The sequence below is a fragment of the Apteryx mantelli genome, chromosome 29 (genome assembly GCF_036417845.1).
Source record: "Apteryx mantelli isolate bAptMan1 chromosome 29, bAptMan1.hap1, whole genome shotgun sequence".
Taxonomy (NCBI): domain Eukaryota; kingdom Metazoa; phylum Chordata; class Aves; order Apterygiformes; family Apterygidae; genus Apteryx; species Apteryx mantelli.
The window spans coordinates 2,289,308-2,305,160 of NC_090006.1; the positions used below are offsets into that span (position 1 = coordinate 2,289,308).

At 67.9% G+C, this 15,853-nt stretch overlaps 2 protein-coding genes across 2 annotated transcripts; both read left to right on the forward strand.

Annotated features, from left to right (window-relative positions):
* The first annotated feature begins 976 nt into the window (after window positions 1-976).
* On the forward strand, window positions 977-9,353 carry ADD2 (adducin 2). Its single transcript, XM_067312239.1, is given in 16 exon segments — window positions 977-1,015; window positions 3,939-4,153; window positions 4,234-4,372; window positions 4,541-4,695; window positions 5,579-5,659; window positions 5,742-5,891; window positions 5,963-6,106; window positions 6,198-6,296; window positions 7,232-7,408; window positions 7,520-7,768; window positions 7,871-7,993; window positions 8,094-8,183; window positions 8,446-8,602; window positions 8,683-8,838; window positions 8,952-9,094; window positions 9,096-9,353. Coding segments are annotated over 15 exon segments (2,220 nt in total). The 5' UTR covers window positions 977-1,015; window positions 3,939-3,970; the 3' UTR covers window positions 9,270-9,353.
* A 540-nt stretch (window positions 9,354-9,893) lies between these two features.
* On the forward strand, window positions 9,894-12,972 carry SNRNP27 (small nuclear ribonucleoprotein U4/U6.U5 subunit 27). Its single transcript, XM_067312448.1, has 6 exons — window positions 9,894-9,967; window positions 10,598-10,718; window positions 10,905-11,017; window positions 11,227-11,306; window positions 11,734-11,798; window positions 12,596-12,972. Exons 1-6 carry the CDS (start codon window positions 9,931-9,933, stop codon window positions 12,648-12,650), a joined length of 471 nt encoding a protein of 156 aa, XP_067168549.1. The 5' UTR covers window positions 9,894-9,930; the 3' UTR covers window positions 12,651-12,972.
* The last annotated feature ends 2,881 nt before the right edge of the window (window positions 12,973-15,853 follow it).

Here is a 15,853-nt window from a genome sequence, read left to right on the forward strand (position 1 = left end):
GGTGCGGAGCGCGGGTGGCTCGTGGCCGGAGCGATGCCGGCACGGGCTCCCAGCAAACCCAAGCTGATGAATCCCGGCCGCGTGTAACCATGTGCACGTGCCGCATCCGGAGCCGGAGGGCTGGGTGTCGGGGAGGGGCCAGGCGTGCGCTGCATCCGTCCCACCCGAACGCATCCGAGGGACGCCAGCTCTGTAATTGCTCTATCAAAGTGTAATTAGCGCCGCCAGGATTTATCTTGTCCTTTGCCAGGTAGCAAAGTTATTTAAAACTGCTCCGAGCTAAGGATCTCCTAATGAAACAGTCTTCCAGAGGCCGGGAGCTTATGCTCATGTACACCTGCCCCCCCCCCCCCCCCCGAGCCCTGCTGCGGTGGAAACAGGGAGCTGTTGGTTCAAAATAATAAACTACCCCCGGGTGAAGGGGGAGAGCGAGCGGCTGTGGTCTCTGCTGCGGCTCCGGGGCACGGGCCAGGGTGGTTGCTGCTCCCACCTGGCTCCAGCTATAAATGCTGAGGGTTTAAGTGCTGGTGATGGAATGGGGGGGGGGGGGGATGCTGGGCTGGGTCCCCTGGTGCGGGCAGCAGGACGAACCCCGGCTGGACTGCAAGGCCCAGCTTGCACCCAGGGCGGAGGGGTCTTGGTGGGGAGAGGCTGCCCCTGCTTTTGGGGGGGGGGGGTGGGCTGTGCTGCCCCCCCGGCCTGCCTGGAGCACCGGGGTGCATCCTCGGGGGGAGCTGGCTGCAAAACCTGGGGGGCAGCAGAGCCCTTCCCGTGCCGGATGGGGGGAAAAGGGCTGGAGAGGGGGGGAGCTGAGGGATGCGGGGGGGGGGGGAGGACCTCTGCCCCCCCAGCAGCCACGGGTGCGGCCGCGGGGCTGCTCCCAGCCCCGTTGCGGGGGGGGGGGGGGGGGGGACCGGCGCGGGGCGGCCTTTGTGCGGGGCTGCGCGGCGGCGCGGTGCGCTGCGCAGCGCTGCGCGGCGGAGGAGGAGGAGGAGGATGAGGATGCTCTGAGGAGGTAGGAGATGCGCGGCTCCCGCGGCGCCTTTTCCCCCGTGGCTGTTTTTTCTTTTTTTTTTTTTTTTGGTTTTCTTTTGCATTTTCTCCCCGCTCCCCCCCCCCCCCCCGCAAGCCGGCAGCGGCGCGGCTGGCGCATCCCGCTTTGCTGCATTATCCGCGCCTAGGTGGAGCCGCCGCCGCCGCCCTGCAAGCGGCGAGCGCCGCTGGGCAGCGTTTCTACACCCCCCCCCCAAAAAAAAACAACCATAAAACAACCCGGGACCGGGGCCGGCTCCGTCCCCGCGGCCCCCCCGGCCCGGCGGCGCGGCCGCACCGTGACTCAGCCGCGGCGGCTCCCGGGGGGGGGGGGGGGGGGGGGGCAGCGCCGCCGGGCCGAGCCCCCCCCCCCCCCAATTCCCGGTGCGGCGGCGGGGCGATGCCGGCACCGGAGCTGCCCGCGCCGCCTTCTTTTGTCTCGCCCGGGCCCCCTGCGCCCCCCCGGGCTGGGGAGCGGCACGACACCGGCCCCGACCCCGGCCCCAGCCGTGCTGCTGCCGCTCCCCGGCGCCCGTCGAGGCTTGGCGGCCCCCGCAAAGCGGCGCGGGGCAGCGGTTTGTCTGTGGTTTTGTTTTTTCCTCCCGTTTCTCGGGGGATTCTTGCGTTTGGAGATGCTCCGCGTTATCCCGCCGGTTGCCGGCCCCACGGGTCGGGTTGGGTTGTGTCGCGCCGCGCGGGCGATGCCCCGGCATGGTACCCGCGGGGCCGCCGGGCTCAGGGCGTCGAGGCGCTGGTGGAAGACACCCAGGGCAAGCTGCCTTTCCCCCAAAGCCGCTGGCCGGCCAGGGCTGCGGCCGCCCTTCCCGCTGGGAACGCCACGCTCCTGGGCCGGGAGCGGCGACGGCACGCTGAGACGGGGTCTTTGGGCGACAAGGAACAGCGCTCGCTTCCCTGCATGCGGCGGCGGCGGGTTCCTGCGCTGGGGTTTTGATCCTCAGCCCCATCCCGTTTCTTTGTTCTCCCGGTGCTGGGGGCCGGCGGCTCGCCGGGGCCAGAGGTGCAGGGAGCTGGGTCGCCCCCGGCTCCCGCCGCCCATCAGGCCTTCGCAGAGCCCTCTTCCCCCGCGGCTGCTCCCTCCCCGGCCCAAGCTCCGCGCTGGCCCATTGCATTCGGCGTTTCCGCCGCCAGGCTCCTCCATGGGGGCGGCGTGGGGACCCCGGCGTCCCCCCCGGCGCCGCTCTCTGTCTCCCGGCCCCCAAACCGGCCTGTGCCCCGGTGCTGGGAAGCCCCCGCCGCCGGCTCAGGGCACCGTTGGGGACGGAGCCGTCCAGAGCCGTGAAATTCAGAGACCGAGTCCGGCCGTGGGGCAGGTCCAGCTGCAGCTTTGGGCCCCGTTTTGGGGGAAAAAAGCAGTTATTTTGTCCCCACTGCAGCCTGCCCGCCCGCTCCACTGTCCGGCATCGATCGCGTCGCCCAGGCGGCTTCAACAGGCGCCTCCGGCCTGTTTTAGCAGGTCGCGGCGCCGCTATCGATCCCCCCGCGCGGCGTTAGCAGCACAGGCTGCGCTGCCGCCGGCATGACCCGGCCGGGCGAGCGAGCGCCCAAACCCGCCGGCGGGGTTTCGGGCTCCCCGGGAAGGAGGAGACCCCGCGCGTGCGCGTATGGGCAGCAGCCCGCGGTGCCGCTTGAGAAATCCGGGAGCACCGAACCGCGGGAGCCTTCGCGGCACGCCGGCGGCCCTTCCTCGCCCTCCCCCCTCCTCCTCCTCCTCGCTGCGCGGCGAGGGACGGCGGCACGGGCGCCCCAGCTCGCGGGAGAGGCGGGTTTTGGAGCCGCCGCTTTGCAGCGCTTCAAACGCGGCTCGACTCCGCGCAGCCCCAGAAGCGCCGGGCAGCAGCAGCAGCAGCAGCAGCAGCCGCCCCGGGGGAGGCGTCGGGCGGCTGCACAATAATCCCCGTGCGCCCGTGAGCCGGCGCCCCGCGGCGCCGATAAATACCCGGGAGCTTTGCAGCCGCCGGGCCGCGGCGCCGCGCGTTTGCACGTGCAAAGGCCGAGCCCGGCGCCCCGGCGCGCTGCGGCCGCCTCCTGCGCTGCGCCACCGCACCCACCAGCGGGCTGAGCTGGCCGTGCTCAGCGGAGACCCCGGGCCCAGCCTCCCTCCCGCCCTGCCGCTCGTGTCCTAATGCTGTTGGAGCATCCGGCCCCGGCTGTTCCCCGGGGAGCTTCAGCTCCGGCTGCTCCCGGGCAGCTCCGCACTAATTCGATTGCGGGAGCGATGCCGGGTTTCCAGGCGGGCAGGAAGGGGGAGCGCGACGCCGGCGGCACCCCACGGCCACCCTTAATGCGCGGCCCCGCAGCGCCGGGCTGTTTTGGGGTGCTCAGTGCGGAGCCGTCGGCAAAGCTGGGAAAGCTCACGTGGAAAGCGGCTCCCGCGCCGCTTCGGGGAGCGCGGAGCTGCGGCACCAGGACCCGCTGCGCCCCGGAGCGGCCCCGGGGGCAGCAGGCAGGCGGGATCGGCAGCAGCCGCCCAAAGCTTCCCTCGGCCCCGGGGGCTCACGCGGGCGGTGCGCGGACGCGAGGGAGGGGGTTGCGCGGGCGGCTTTTGTGGGGGTGGGTTTTGCACGGGAGGGTTTTTGCACGGGAGGGTTTTGCGCAGGAGGGTTTTTGCACGGGCGGGTTTTGCATGGGAGGGTTTTTGCGTGGGCAGATTTTGCACGGGAGGGTTTTGCACGGGAGGGTTTTGCACGGGAGGGTTTTGCACGGATGGGTTTTGCACGGGAGGGTTTTTGCACAGGAGGGTTTTGCATGGATGGGTTTTGCATGGGAGGGTTTTTCACTGGAAGGTTTTGCATGGAAAGGTTTTGCACAGGCGGGTTTTGCGCGGGAAGGGTTTTTGCAGGAGGGTTTTGGGCGGGAGGGCTCTGCCGACCCCCTGCTCCCCACAGGCCGCCCGGAGCCGTGCCGGGACGCCGCGAGGATGAGCGCCGCCGCCAGCCCCGAGCCGCTGCCCTCGCCGCCCGCCGCGGGGCCCCGCTACTTCGACCGCTTCTCGGCGGACGATCCCGAGTACCTGCGCGCCCGCAACATGGCAGCCGACCTGCGGCAGGACTTCAACATGATGGAGCAGAAGAAGCGCGTCACCATGATCCTGCAGAGCCCGGTGAGGGGCGGCCGCTGCGCGGGTCCGGGGCGCCGCGGGGGCCCGGCTCTCGGGCGCCGTCACGGGCCGGGGCTCTGCAGTCTTTCAGGGAGGAGCTGGAGAGCCTCATCCAGGAGCAGATGAAGAAAGGGAACAACTCGTCCAACATCTGGGCCCTGCGGCAGATCGCTGACTTCATGGCCAGCACCTCCCCGGCCGTCTTCCCCACGTCGCCCATGGGTGCGCGCGGCGCCCGGGTCGTAGCGGATAAACCCCTCCGGATGGAGGCGGCAGGGTGGGCGCGGAGCCGCCCTGAGCCCGCCGGCCGCCCCGGCTCCGCGCGGGATGGGGACGGGGACGGGGATGCCGGTGCCACCCCGCGCTGACGCGGCCCCCCGCCGCCCCCAGGCCCCTCCACGGTGACGCCCATCAACGACCTGCAGGGCGCCGGCGAGGCGCTGCCGCTGGCCAAGGGCGAGCGGCTGATGCGCTGCAAGGTGGGCAGCGTCTACCGCCTGCTGGACCTCTACGGCTGGGCGCAGCTCAGCGACACCTACGTCACGGTGAGGCTCGGGGGGCGGCCCCTGCCCCCCCGCTGCCCGCGCCGGCTGGCTCGCACGGCGCCCAGGCAGCCGGGGGCGGCTCCCGCGCTTCCCGTGGCCGCAGTCGGTGCGGTTCCCGCGGTTCCCGTGGCCCCAGACAGTGCAGTTCCCACAGTTCCCATGTCCCTGGCTGGTGCGATTCCCGCAGCCCCGGTCAGTGTGGTTCCCGCAGTTCCCGTGGCCCCAGTTGGTGCAGTTCCCACGGCCCTGGCCGGTGCGGTTCCCGCAGCTCCCATGTCCCTGGCCAGTGCAGTTCCTGTGGTTCCCGCAGCCCCGGTCAGTGCGGTTCCCGCGGCCCTGGCCAGCGCGGTTCCCGCAGTTCCCGTGTCCCTGGCCGGTGCGGTTCCCGCAGTTTCCATGTCCCTGGTCAGTGCGGTTCCGTGGCCCCGGTTGGTGCGGTTCCCGTGTTTCCCGCACCCCGGTCAGTGCAGTTCCTGTGGTTCCCATGTCCCTGGTCGGTGCGGTTCCCGCAGCCCTGGTCGGTGCGGTTCCTGCGGTTCCCATGTCCCCGGCCAGTGTGGTTCCTGCGGTTCCCGCAGCCCCAGTCAGTGCGGTTCCCACAGTTCCCGTGTCCCTGGTCCGTGCGGTTCCTGCGGTTCCAGTGTCCCTGGTCCGTGCAGTTCCCGCGGTTCCCGCACCCCGGTCAGTGTGGTTCCTGTGGTTCCCACATCCCCGGTCGGTGCAGTTCCCACGGTTCCCGCACCCCGGCCGGTGCGGTTCCCGTGGTTCCCACATCCCTGGTCGGTGCGGTTCCCACGGTTCCCGCACCCCGGCCGGTGCGGTTCCCGCAGCCCCGGGCGGCGCAGGGGCCGGCCCGGCTTCCCCACCTCTCGCACGCCCGCAGCTGCGGGTGAGCAAGGAGCAGGACCATTTCCTCATCAGCCCCAAGGGCCTCTCGTGCAGCGAGGTGACGGCGTCGAGCCTGGTGAGTGCCAGTGGCGGCGGCGGCGGCGGCGGCGCGGGGGGCCCGGGCCCCGGGGGCGGGCTCTGAGCTTGGCCCGCCGCAGGTCAAGGTGAACATCCTGGGCGAGGTGGTGGAGCAGGGCAGCACCGGCTTCGCCGTGGACGCCGGCGCCTTCAGCCTGCACGCGGCCGTCTACGCCGCCCGGCCGGCCACGCGCTGCGTGGTGCACCTGCACACGCCGGCCACCGCCGCGGTAAGGGGGCGCCGGGCGAGCGGGGGCACCATGCCGCGCCGCGCCGTGCCGCACCGTGCCACCTCCCGCAGGTGTCGGCCATGCGCTGCGGCGTGCTGCCGGTGTCGCACGAGGCGCTGCTGGCGGGCGACGCGGCCTACTTCGACTTCGGCGGCGCGCTGCAGGACGAGGCCGACCGCGTGCAGCTGCAGAAGAGCCTCGGCCCCACCTGCAAGGTGAGCGCTGCCCCCCCCCCCCCCCAACGAACCCCCCCCCCCGGCGCCGCCCCGGCCGGCCGGAGCCCAGCGGCGCCGCTCTGCCGCGCAGATCCTGGTGCTGCGCAACCACGGGGTGCTGGCGCTGGGCGACACGGTGGAGGAGGCCTTCTACAAGATCTTCCACCTGCAGGCGGCCTGCGAGATCCAGGTGAGCGCGGGGGCCGCGCGCCGAGCTGCGCCCGGCCTCTGCCGCCGCAACTGTGTGCTGAGCTGGGCCGGGCCTCTGCCGCCAGCACGGCGCCCCGGGGGCATGCACTGAGCTGGGCCAGGTCTCTGCCATTGGGACCATGCACTGAGCTCGGCCAGGTCTCTGCCACCAGCACGGTGCCCTGGGACCATGCACTGAGTGGTGCCAGGCCTCTGCCACCAGCATGGTGCCCTGGGAGCATGCACTGAGCTGTGCAAGGTCTCTGCTCTGAGGATCATGCACTGAGCTGTGCCAGAGCTTTGTCACCGGTGTGATACCCTGGGACCACGCACTGAGCAGTGCCAGGCCTCTGCCGCCAGCACGGCACCCCAGGAGCATGCACTGAGCGGTGCCAGGCCTCTGCCGCCAGCACAGTGCCCCGGGGGCATGCACTGAGCGGTGCCAGGCCTCTGCCGCCAGCACGGTGCCCCGGGGGCATGCACTGAGCTGGGCCAGGTCTCTGCCATTGGGACCATGCACTGAGTGGTGTCAGGCCTCTGCCACCAGTGTGATACCCTGGGACCATGCACTGAGCTGGGCCAGGTCTCTGCCACCAGCACAGTGCCCTGGGACCATGCACTGAGTGGTGCCAGGCCTCTGCCACCAGTGTGATACCCTGGGACCATGCACTGAGCTGGGCCAGGTCTCCCACCAGCACAGTGCCCTGGAGCATGCACTGAGCGGGTGCCAGGCCTCTGCCATGAGCACGGCGCCCCGGAGGCCATGCACTGAGCGGGGGCCAGGCCTCTGCCACCAGCACGGCGCCCCGGAGGCCATGCACCGAGCGGTGCCAGGCCTCTGCCAGCCGCGCGGCGCCGTGCAGCCCCCCTCCGCGGGGCCGTGGCCGCCGCCGCTGTGGCGCCCTGCCGGCAGCGCCGCCCCCCGCCTCGCCGCAGGTGTCCGCGCTGTCGAGCGCCGGCGGCGCCGAGAACCTCATCGTGCTGGAGCGCGCCAAGCACCGGCCGCACGAGGCCGGCTCGGTGCGCTGGGCCGGCAGCACCTTCGGGCCCATGCAGAAGAGCCGCCTGGGCGAGCACGAGTTCGAGGCCCTCATGCGCATGCTCGACAACCTGGTGAGCCGGCAAAAGGGGCCAAAAAAAACCCCCCACCCCCCCCCCCCCGCCGATCGCCCCCGTTGCCGGCGCGGGGAGCGTGCGAGCGAGCGCTGTGTGCCGCCTCCCCAGGGCTACCGGACGGGCTACACCTACCGCTACCCCTTCGTGCAGGAGAAGAGCAAGCCCAAGAGCGACGTGCTCATTCCCGCCACGGTGACGGCCTTCGTCTTCGAGGAGGAGGCCGCCGCCGTGCCGGCGCTGCGGCAGCACGCGCACAAGCAGCAGAAGGAGAAGACGCGCTGGCTCAACACCCCCAACACCTACCTGCGGGTCGACGTGGCCGGCGAGCAGCCGGGCGGCCCCAGGACCAAGACCACGGTACGGCGCCCACGGGGCGGCCGGGGGCGCGCGGCGGGCGGCGGCGGCGGCGGCATCGTCGTCGTGACCCGGCTTTTCCCCCCTCCCCGCCGCGGCGCGCAGTGGCTGAAGGCGGACGAGGTGGAAAAGGGCAGCGGCGGCGGCACGGCGATCCGAATCGAAAACCCCAACCAGTTCGTGCCTCTCTACACGGACCCGCAGGAGGTGCTGGAGATGCGGAATAAGGTACCGGCCGGGTCCCCCTGCCCCGTCCTGCCCTGCCCTGCGCGGGGGCTCGGCCGCGTGCCGCCCCCACCGCCTGCCCGGCGCCGCTCTCGCCCCCCAGATCCGCGAGCAGAACCGCCAGGACGTCAAGTCGGCCGGGCCCCAGTCGCAGCTGCTGGCCAGCGTCATCGCCGAGACGAGCCGCAGCCCCGTACGTCGCCCGGCGGCTGCCGCGCGTCGCGTCACGTCGTGTCGTGTCACCACGGGACGGGACACGGTCCCCTGCCCTTTCCCGTGGCACTGGCCCTGTGGGCAGCCCCTTGCCTTTTCCTGCATCCCCGTCCCCATCCCTGTGGGCAGCTCCTCGCCTTTTCCTGCATCCCCATCCCCGTCCTCGCCCCCGCCCGGAGCCCCCCGTGATGCCACCACTGCCGTGACCTGATGCTGCTTTCGGGGGCCGGGGGGGTTTTCAGTCCACAGAGAGTCACCTGAGGGCGGCGGAGGCGGCGGCGGAGCCCCGGGCGGAGGCACCTGCCGAGCCGGAGCCCCCCAACCCCTTCAGCCAGCTGACGGACCGGGAGCTGGAGGAGTACAGGCGCGAGGTGGAGCGCAAGAAGCTGCCGCCGCACGGTACGGCCGCGGGGCCGCGGGGCCGAGCCGAGCTGCGCCGAGCCCCCCCGGCGCCCGCTACCCCCCGTCTCCGCTCGCAGGCGAGAAGGACGCCGGCGCCGAGCAGGAGCAGGAGGAGCAGGAGAAGGGGGAGAGCCCGGCTGCGCCCGCCGCCGAGCCCCCCGCCGCCACCGAGCCCCCCGCCACCACCATGCCGCAGAGCCCCGCCAACCCGGCGCCCACCGCACCGCCCCGGGGTGAGGGTCCCGGCGAGGAGGAGGAGGGCGAGCGGCCGGGAAGGGGGCCAGCCCCAACCTCACCGCTCCCCCCTTTTCCCTCCTCCTTTCTCTCTCTTCCCGCCCCGGCCAAGGTGACGAGGAGGCGGATGGCGGGCAGGCGCCGGCCGAGCCCCCCGACGCCGAGCCGGAGCCGCCGCCGCCACCGGCCCCAGCAGAGGAGGAGGAGGAGGAGGAAGAGGGGAAGGAGCGGGTGGCCGAGGAGGCACCGAGCCGAGGGGGGCCCGCGGGCGCCGGAGCCGGGCGCCCCCAAGGAGCGGGGGGAGACGGCGCCCAGCAGCCCGGCGTCGCCCGACGGCTCGCCCTCCAAGTCGCCCTCCAAGAAGAAGAAGAAGTTCCGCACGCCCTCCTTCCTCAAAAAGGGCAAGAAGAAGGAGAAGGTGGAGGCCTGAGGCCCCCCGCGCTCACCAAGTGCTCCTGGGGCGCCAGGCCCCCGCGCCCCGGCCGCGGCTTTTCGCTCGCTCTCTTCCCCCCGCGCCGTGCCGTGCCGAGGACGGGCCCCAAACCGCCCCCGCTGCCCCCCCCCCCCCCGCCTGCGTTTCCCCCCCCGTGCTGGGGGCCGGGGCGCGGGCGGCCGGGGCGGCCACGCTGCGGGGCTGCTGCCACCTCCCTCCCTCCCTCCCCTCACCGGCTCATCGCGGAGTGACAAATAAAACGAGTGCGAAAAGGCAGCCGCGGTGGGAATGGTGTCTGGGCGCCCGCCCGCCCGCCCGGGGCAGCCTCGGGGGGCGGCTGAGGCCTGCCGCGCTCGTGTCACTGGTGGCCCCCGCGGCAGCCGGGGCCGCGGCCCTCCGCCCGGGCCCTGCGCCACCGGGCCCGTCCCGCTGCGGGAGAGCGGCCGGGGCCGCCGCCGCCCCCTGGGGCCGCCGCTTCCCCCCCTTCCCCCCCCCAGGGCCTCCCGCTGCCCGGACCGTTGCTGCTGCGGAACCAAAGCGCGGCGGCGCCGGTTCCCGCCGGGGCGGGGGGAGCGGCGGCGCGGCGGGACCGGAAGTGCGGCACGTTCTGGGGAGGGGGGGTGGTGGCGAGGCCGGAAGTGCGGGGGGCGGCGGCGGGATGGGCCGCAGCCGCTCCCGGTCGCCGCCGCGCCGCGGTGAGGGGGGACGGGGAGGAGCCGGGACCGGGACCGGGGATGGGGAGGGCTGGGGGGGGGAAGGAGCCGGGCCCGGGGTCTGGGGGGGTCCGGGGGGGGGAAGGAGCCGGGCCGGGGGGCGAGGGGGGTCCTGGGGGGGGGAAGGAGCCGGGCCCGGGGGCGAGGGGGGTCCGGGGGGGGGGGAAGGAGCCGGGCCCGGGGGCGAGGGGGGTCCGGGGGGGGGGGGGAAGGAGCCGGGCCCGGGGGCGAGGGGGGTCCGGGGGGGGGGGGAAGGAGCCGGGCCCGGGGGCGAGGGGGGTCCTGGGGGGGGGAAGGAGCCGGGCCCGGGGTCTGGGGGGGGTCCGGGGGGGGGGGGGAAGGAGCCGGGCCCGGGGTCTGGGGGGGTCCTGGGGGGGGGAAGGAGCCGGGCCCGGGGTCTGGGGGGGTCCGGGGGGGGGGAAGGAGCCGAGCCCGGGGGCGAGGGGGGTCCTGGGGGGGGGAAGGAGCCAGGCCCGGGGTCTGGGGGGGTCCTGGGGGGGGGAAGGAGCCGGGCCGGGGTCTGGGGGGGTCGGAGAGGGCCGTGCCGGGGGCCGCGGCTCGGGGGGGGCAGCGGGGCGGGTCACTGAGCGCCGCCTTTGCCCCGCCGAGCAGAGCGCAGACGCTCGCGGTCCGCCTCGCGGGAGAGGGAGAGGAGGCGAAGAGAGCGGTCCCGGTCCCGCGAGAGGGACAGGAGGAGGAGCCGCTCCCGCTCCCCGCACCGGCGGCGCTCCAGGTGAGCGGGGGGGGGGGGGGGGAGCGCGGGGGCCGGGACCCTTAACACCCCCCAAGGGCCTGCTCTTCGGCGGCGCTGCAGGCGGGCTCGCAGCCCGGCTTTGCAGAGGCGGTCGAGCGCTTCGCGCAGCGCTGCCTGCGCCTCTTGGGCTGCGCGGCTGAAACCTGGGCGCGTTTGACATCTCAGGTCCCCGAGGCGGCACAGGTCCAGTTCGTCCTCCCCGCCGCGGCTGAAGGAAAGGCGAGACGAAGAGAAGAAAGAAATAAAGGACTCCAAAAGCAAAGAGCGGCAGATCACCGGTAATGGAGCAGGGTCGCGGCTCGCCGTGTGGCAGTGAGGAGGAGGGGAGGCGCTTTTCGTGTTCGTTAATACCTCCTTGGTCCTGCTTCTCTGACCAAAATACCGGTTAGATTGTGATCAGCCCAGCGGGCACCTTCACTGTTTATTAAAATACTGGTTTCTTTAGTGGCTACATTTGGTGAACTCGTGTACTTTGTTGCTATTCCAGAAGAAGATTTGCAGGGCAAGACAGAAGAGGAAATTGAGATGATGAAAATGATGGGGTTCGCCTCGTTTGACACGACAAAGGTGAGCGTGGACAGTGCGATCCCACAGCCATGCTGTATGGCCAGAGGTGGAGTCTGGAAGTGGCTTTCCGCTCCCTCTCTCCCTGGCTGTGATGTGGGAATGGTTTGTGTGGAGAGGAGTCGTCATGCCTTTGCCCCCAACAGTCCCTCGTTAGCGCCGTCCAGGTCCTAATGATGATGTCGGGCTTTGCACCGTACGTGCACGAGTGTCTTTCCTTGCTGTCGAGACACGCAGCCTGCGGTGGGGTTCCCTCTTTACAGCTCCGGAGCTCAGGCACAAATAAGCGTTCAGCCCCTCACAGAGGCGTCCTGTGCGAAATGCCCCGATCCCGCCTGTGCGTGTGCTCTCTGTGTTGCTGTGCCCTTTCTCCGGCACGCTCTGGACGGTGCGCTGAGTTTTGGACCGTTTTCCTCATTGTGTCTTTCAGGGGAAGAAGGTGGACGGTGCTGCAAACGCTTATGCCATCAATGTGTCACAGAAGAGAAAATACAGGTTGGTCTTTCTGCCCCTTGGGAAACTCGCCCTGCTGTGGTGACTGCACAGAATTTACCTGCGTTTTTATGATAGAGAAATAATTCCTTTTACATGGTAGTCTCATTCAGGGGAAACTCTGCAGCCTTATGTGGAAGCTGCGGTCCCTAAGCTTATTTAGGAGGTAATCTGGCTTCTTCTGCCCTCACAAAGACAAGTTGTACATTTAGTGCTGTCAAACAAAGGTAAGTTTGAGGCCTCTGGTTTCCCCTTGAAATTCTGAAAGCAGAGAGAGGTGAAGAGCAAAAAGGACACATTGTCCACGAACAAGACGTGCTGCTTGTGGCTAGGGCAGGACAGAGCATCAGTCCTCCCCTAAGGAACTCTGTTCTCCTGTTTCTTGGAATAAAAAAATATAACCTGTTAATTCCATTTTCTTTTTCACGGGAGCTTGAGTTTAAAGCGCGCAGAAAGTCCATATTGACAGACTTTGGGTTTGGTGCTTCTGTTTTGACCAGGCGGGTGCAGACCTGACAGCGTCACGCTGGCGAGCTCCGGAGGTTCGGTCCTCAGCGAGGTGTCGAGTTTAAACAAGAAAGTTGCTCAGTTACAAGCAGCTTTGTTCCTGCGCACGTGTTCCTTCAGTCCTGGGGAAGCTGATTCCCCGTGGCTACTGATCACGGTTACAGACCTCTGTCAGATACCGCTTTGGAGCCAGTCTAGCTGGAAGCTCGCCAGCCTTCTAGAGTTTGGAGTCTCTTACGGCCTGTTGGTTTTAACCGCAGGTACTGATGTTGTTTTCCTTCCTCTCCTCGCAGGCAGTACATGAACAGGAAAGGAGGATTCAACAGACCTTTGGATTTCATTGCTTGATGCTCGGATTGGCCAGTTGCCTGTGGGGAAGGACTTCTGCACCACCAGTGAATAGCGCTTGCTTTTACACGTGCTGGTAGCTCAGAGACAGGATCTTGGCTTCTCTCCGTAAAATGAAATTGGATTATTTATAACAAATCCAGATGTACTTGCTCTGCCCCATAGGAAGAGAGGGTAAAAATTGTTGTTTCCTAGAGTCTTCGGTTTTATAATGTCCAGATTGGTTTGTTCCTTGTCAGGGTTACCTGATGGTTGTATTTTTTTTGTTGTTGTTTTTTTTAAATAACTCGGTATTGTCCATTACAATAAAAATCTGTATATATTTTTCTTTTTGTTTTTTAAACTGTGATAGCATCGCTCAGGAATAAAATACCAGAGAGGAGGCTGCTGAAGATGTCTGGGCAGTTCTTTGCCTGAACGTAGCGGTTGTTCAGAGTAGGCGTTAAGAACCTGCAGTACGTGGGTAGTGCTGGAAGAAAGCTGCTTCCGCGGAGCACGGGAACATGGCCTGAACAGCTGAATGCCTCCCTGCACGCGTGTGGTCGGAGCTGCGGGGAGCCGGGAGCAGCTAGCGGTGGCGTTAGTCCTGCCCTTTGAGCAGGTGGAGTTTGGGAACCTGTGGTTTAGGGTTTCAAGCAGAAAAGCATTGGTTGTGTTTTTCCTCGTGTGTTGACTGGCTAACCCGCATGCTTCGCTGCTTCTTATCTCGCTGCTGAAAGAGTTGTTTGTGCAGATCTTACCGAACGTTTAATCCTCTTCTTGCTACTTTAGTCATCAAGTTCTTCCTAAGCACAGCGTGGGACGGCATGGAAACGTTAAGCCGGGCTTGAACGCTTAGCAGTATTTCTGTGTTTTTGAGGCTGAGTCTTTCCTGGGCGAAGCAGGGAGCGTTACTGGCGACTAGACGAGAACTGCGTATCGCTTTACGGGATCGTCGCTTGCCGAGCAGCCAAGCTGCAGTCGCGGGGGGTTTGTTGGCCTTTCCCAGCGCTGGGTTTCCGCCGAGCGGGTCGCGCGCAGCCCAGGAGGTGGCAGCACGGACCTGGGAGAGCGAAAGCCCTTTGCACCGCGGTGGCTGAGGCCGTGGCCTCTCAGACAAAGGGCCTCTGCTGCCGTTTGCAGCGTGGGGCTCCCTCACCTCCTTTGTCATGGTTTTGGCCAATAAAGCTACTGCTCGCAGAGCAAAGGAATATTGCAAGAGCACAGCCTGTATTTTGAGCTGCCTTTAATGCGACATGAAATGTTTGGGCTTTTTCGAAAGAAAAAAAACCCAAATGGTGCTATTGGCTTAGGGCCTCTTGCCCGCTTGTTCCTGGGACCTGCTGCTCCCAGCAGAGCCCGGCAAGTGGCTCGGAGCCCAGCAGTCCGCAGTGGGGGATCTTCTGATCAAAAGCGCTTCAATTCTCTGGTTATCCAGACAGATAGTTTAAAAAGTGTATGTGTGTATTTAACCTAGGGAGTTTAGGATTGGGCAGCCTTTACTGTGGACGACTTTATGCTTTTTTGTTTTCCCAAGGTGCAGCTCAGTATCTCATGCCGTGGCAGTCGAGACGTATTCCTAAAACCCACCCGTGCGGCAAATCCGACTCGTCAGCGCCTCACTTGGGCTGGCTTTCACGGTCTGCCTCTCCTCTGTCCACGTGCAGGCGTGGAGGTTTGCCTGAGGACTAAGCGCGCTGCGTTCCTCCTCGCGCCCGGGGCGAGGCCGAGGCTGACACCCAGTTCCTGGCGTCGAGCGCGGCTAGTTTTTCCTGCGGACCTTGGGGCAGGGTGGGTTGAGGCAGCCTGGAGGTGGCGACACCGCTGATTTGGCCGCTGTGCTTAATCAGCCCGGGCCACGTGGTGGGACTTGTCACAGGCTCCTGTCTGCCGTCCTCCGATAAGGCCCCGCTGGTGGCCAGGGATTTCCAAATCGGCAGGATGTAGTAGTCACTTTTTTAGTTTCGTGTTCTCGCTAATTAGAAACTGCTTGTCACGCAAGCAAGCGTGAGCTCGCTCCAGCCTGGTGCCCCGAACGGATGCGCCGAGGAGGAACCTCGATTCCTCTGCGTCGCACCTGCGTCATGGTGCCGTGACGGGCTGCCGTCCTCGGCAGGGAGCTCCGAAACCTGCGGAGACGGCGGAATCCGTTTACACCTAATGCTGCTTTTTCCCTTTTATGGGGCGCGGGCCCGGCACAGTGGCACTGCTTTGGGAGAGGGGACGTGGCAGCGTGGCCTCCTAGAGGGGAGAACGGTTCGGCTCTTCTGGAGCTCGGCTCGGCACGTCGGATGGCAAGCGGTTGCTGGAAAGCTTTTCAGCAACGCGTGCCGTGTAAAGCCGAGCTTTGCAGTGAAACTGAGCCTTTCTCGGCCGTTGCCTCGCTGGCGCTATCTCTGGCTGCGGAGCCAGGCGCTATCGGTGAGCCCGGGTGAGCAGCCCGCTGCCCTGAGTCACGTAGCAGCTCCAGCTGTGCTCCGTCACCCTTGTTGGGAGGTGGGCTGGGATCAGCGCCCTGGCACCACCCAAGGAGCTGCGGGGATGGCGGCAAGTGGGAGACGTGGGGAGGAAGGGGAAAACGCGAGTGGGAACAGAGGAGAGAAGGGCCAAGTGACGGTAAATAGGACTTCCCGGCTTCGGAGGCAGGACCAACCCTTTGCAGTAAATGAAGACCAAAAGTCGGCGTGGAGGGAATGCAAGTGCAAACGGTCAATCACCGTTAGGTGAAAAAAGCAGAGTTTTGACCAAAACCTAGGCAAAGACGGAGAGTTTTCAGTGTGGTAGTTTGCCTTATGCTCCAGCTGTGCTCCATAGTCGGGTGGTTCCCCCGAACATTGGTGTTTTCCTTGTACCCGGGCAGCGCGGGATGGGAGCACCCGAGCTATAAACCGCTCCCGTTTCTCCATTGAGTTCCGGCTTATCTGTCTTTCTGCGTTTGGAACTGCCTCCTCCTTTTCCGTGACACCCTGCACGGCCGCAGCCGGGGCGCCGGGTGTGGGGCCGCAGCGGGGCGCCGGGCGCGGGCGCGGCGAGGCGGGTGAGTCACCCCGGGGCCCTGCGTGCCGGCGAGGTGGGGCCCGCCGGGGCGCGGGGGGGGGGGGGGGGGGGGGGGGGAGGGCCGGGTTTCGGGAAGCGGGGAGGGAGGGTGGCTGGATCCCCCCCCCCGCCCCTGCTGTGGGGGGGGGGGTGCAGGGAAGGGGGGTGCTGCCCCGGGGTGCTCCCTG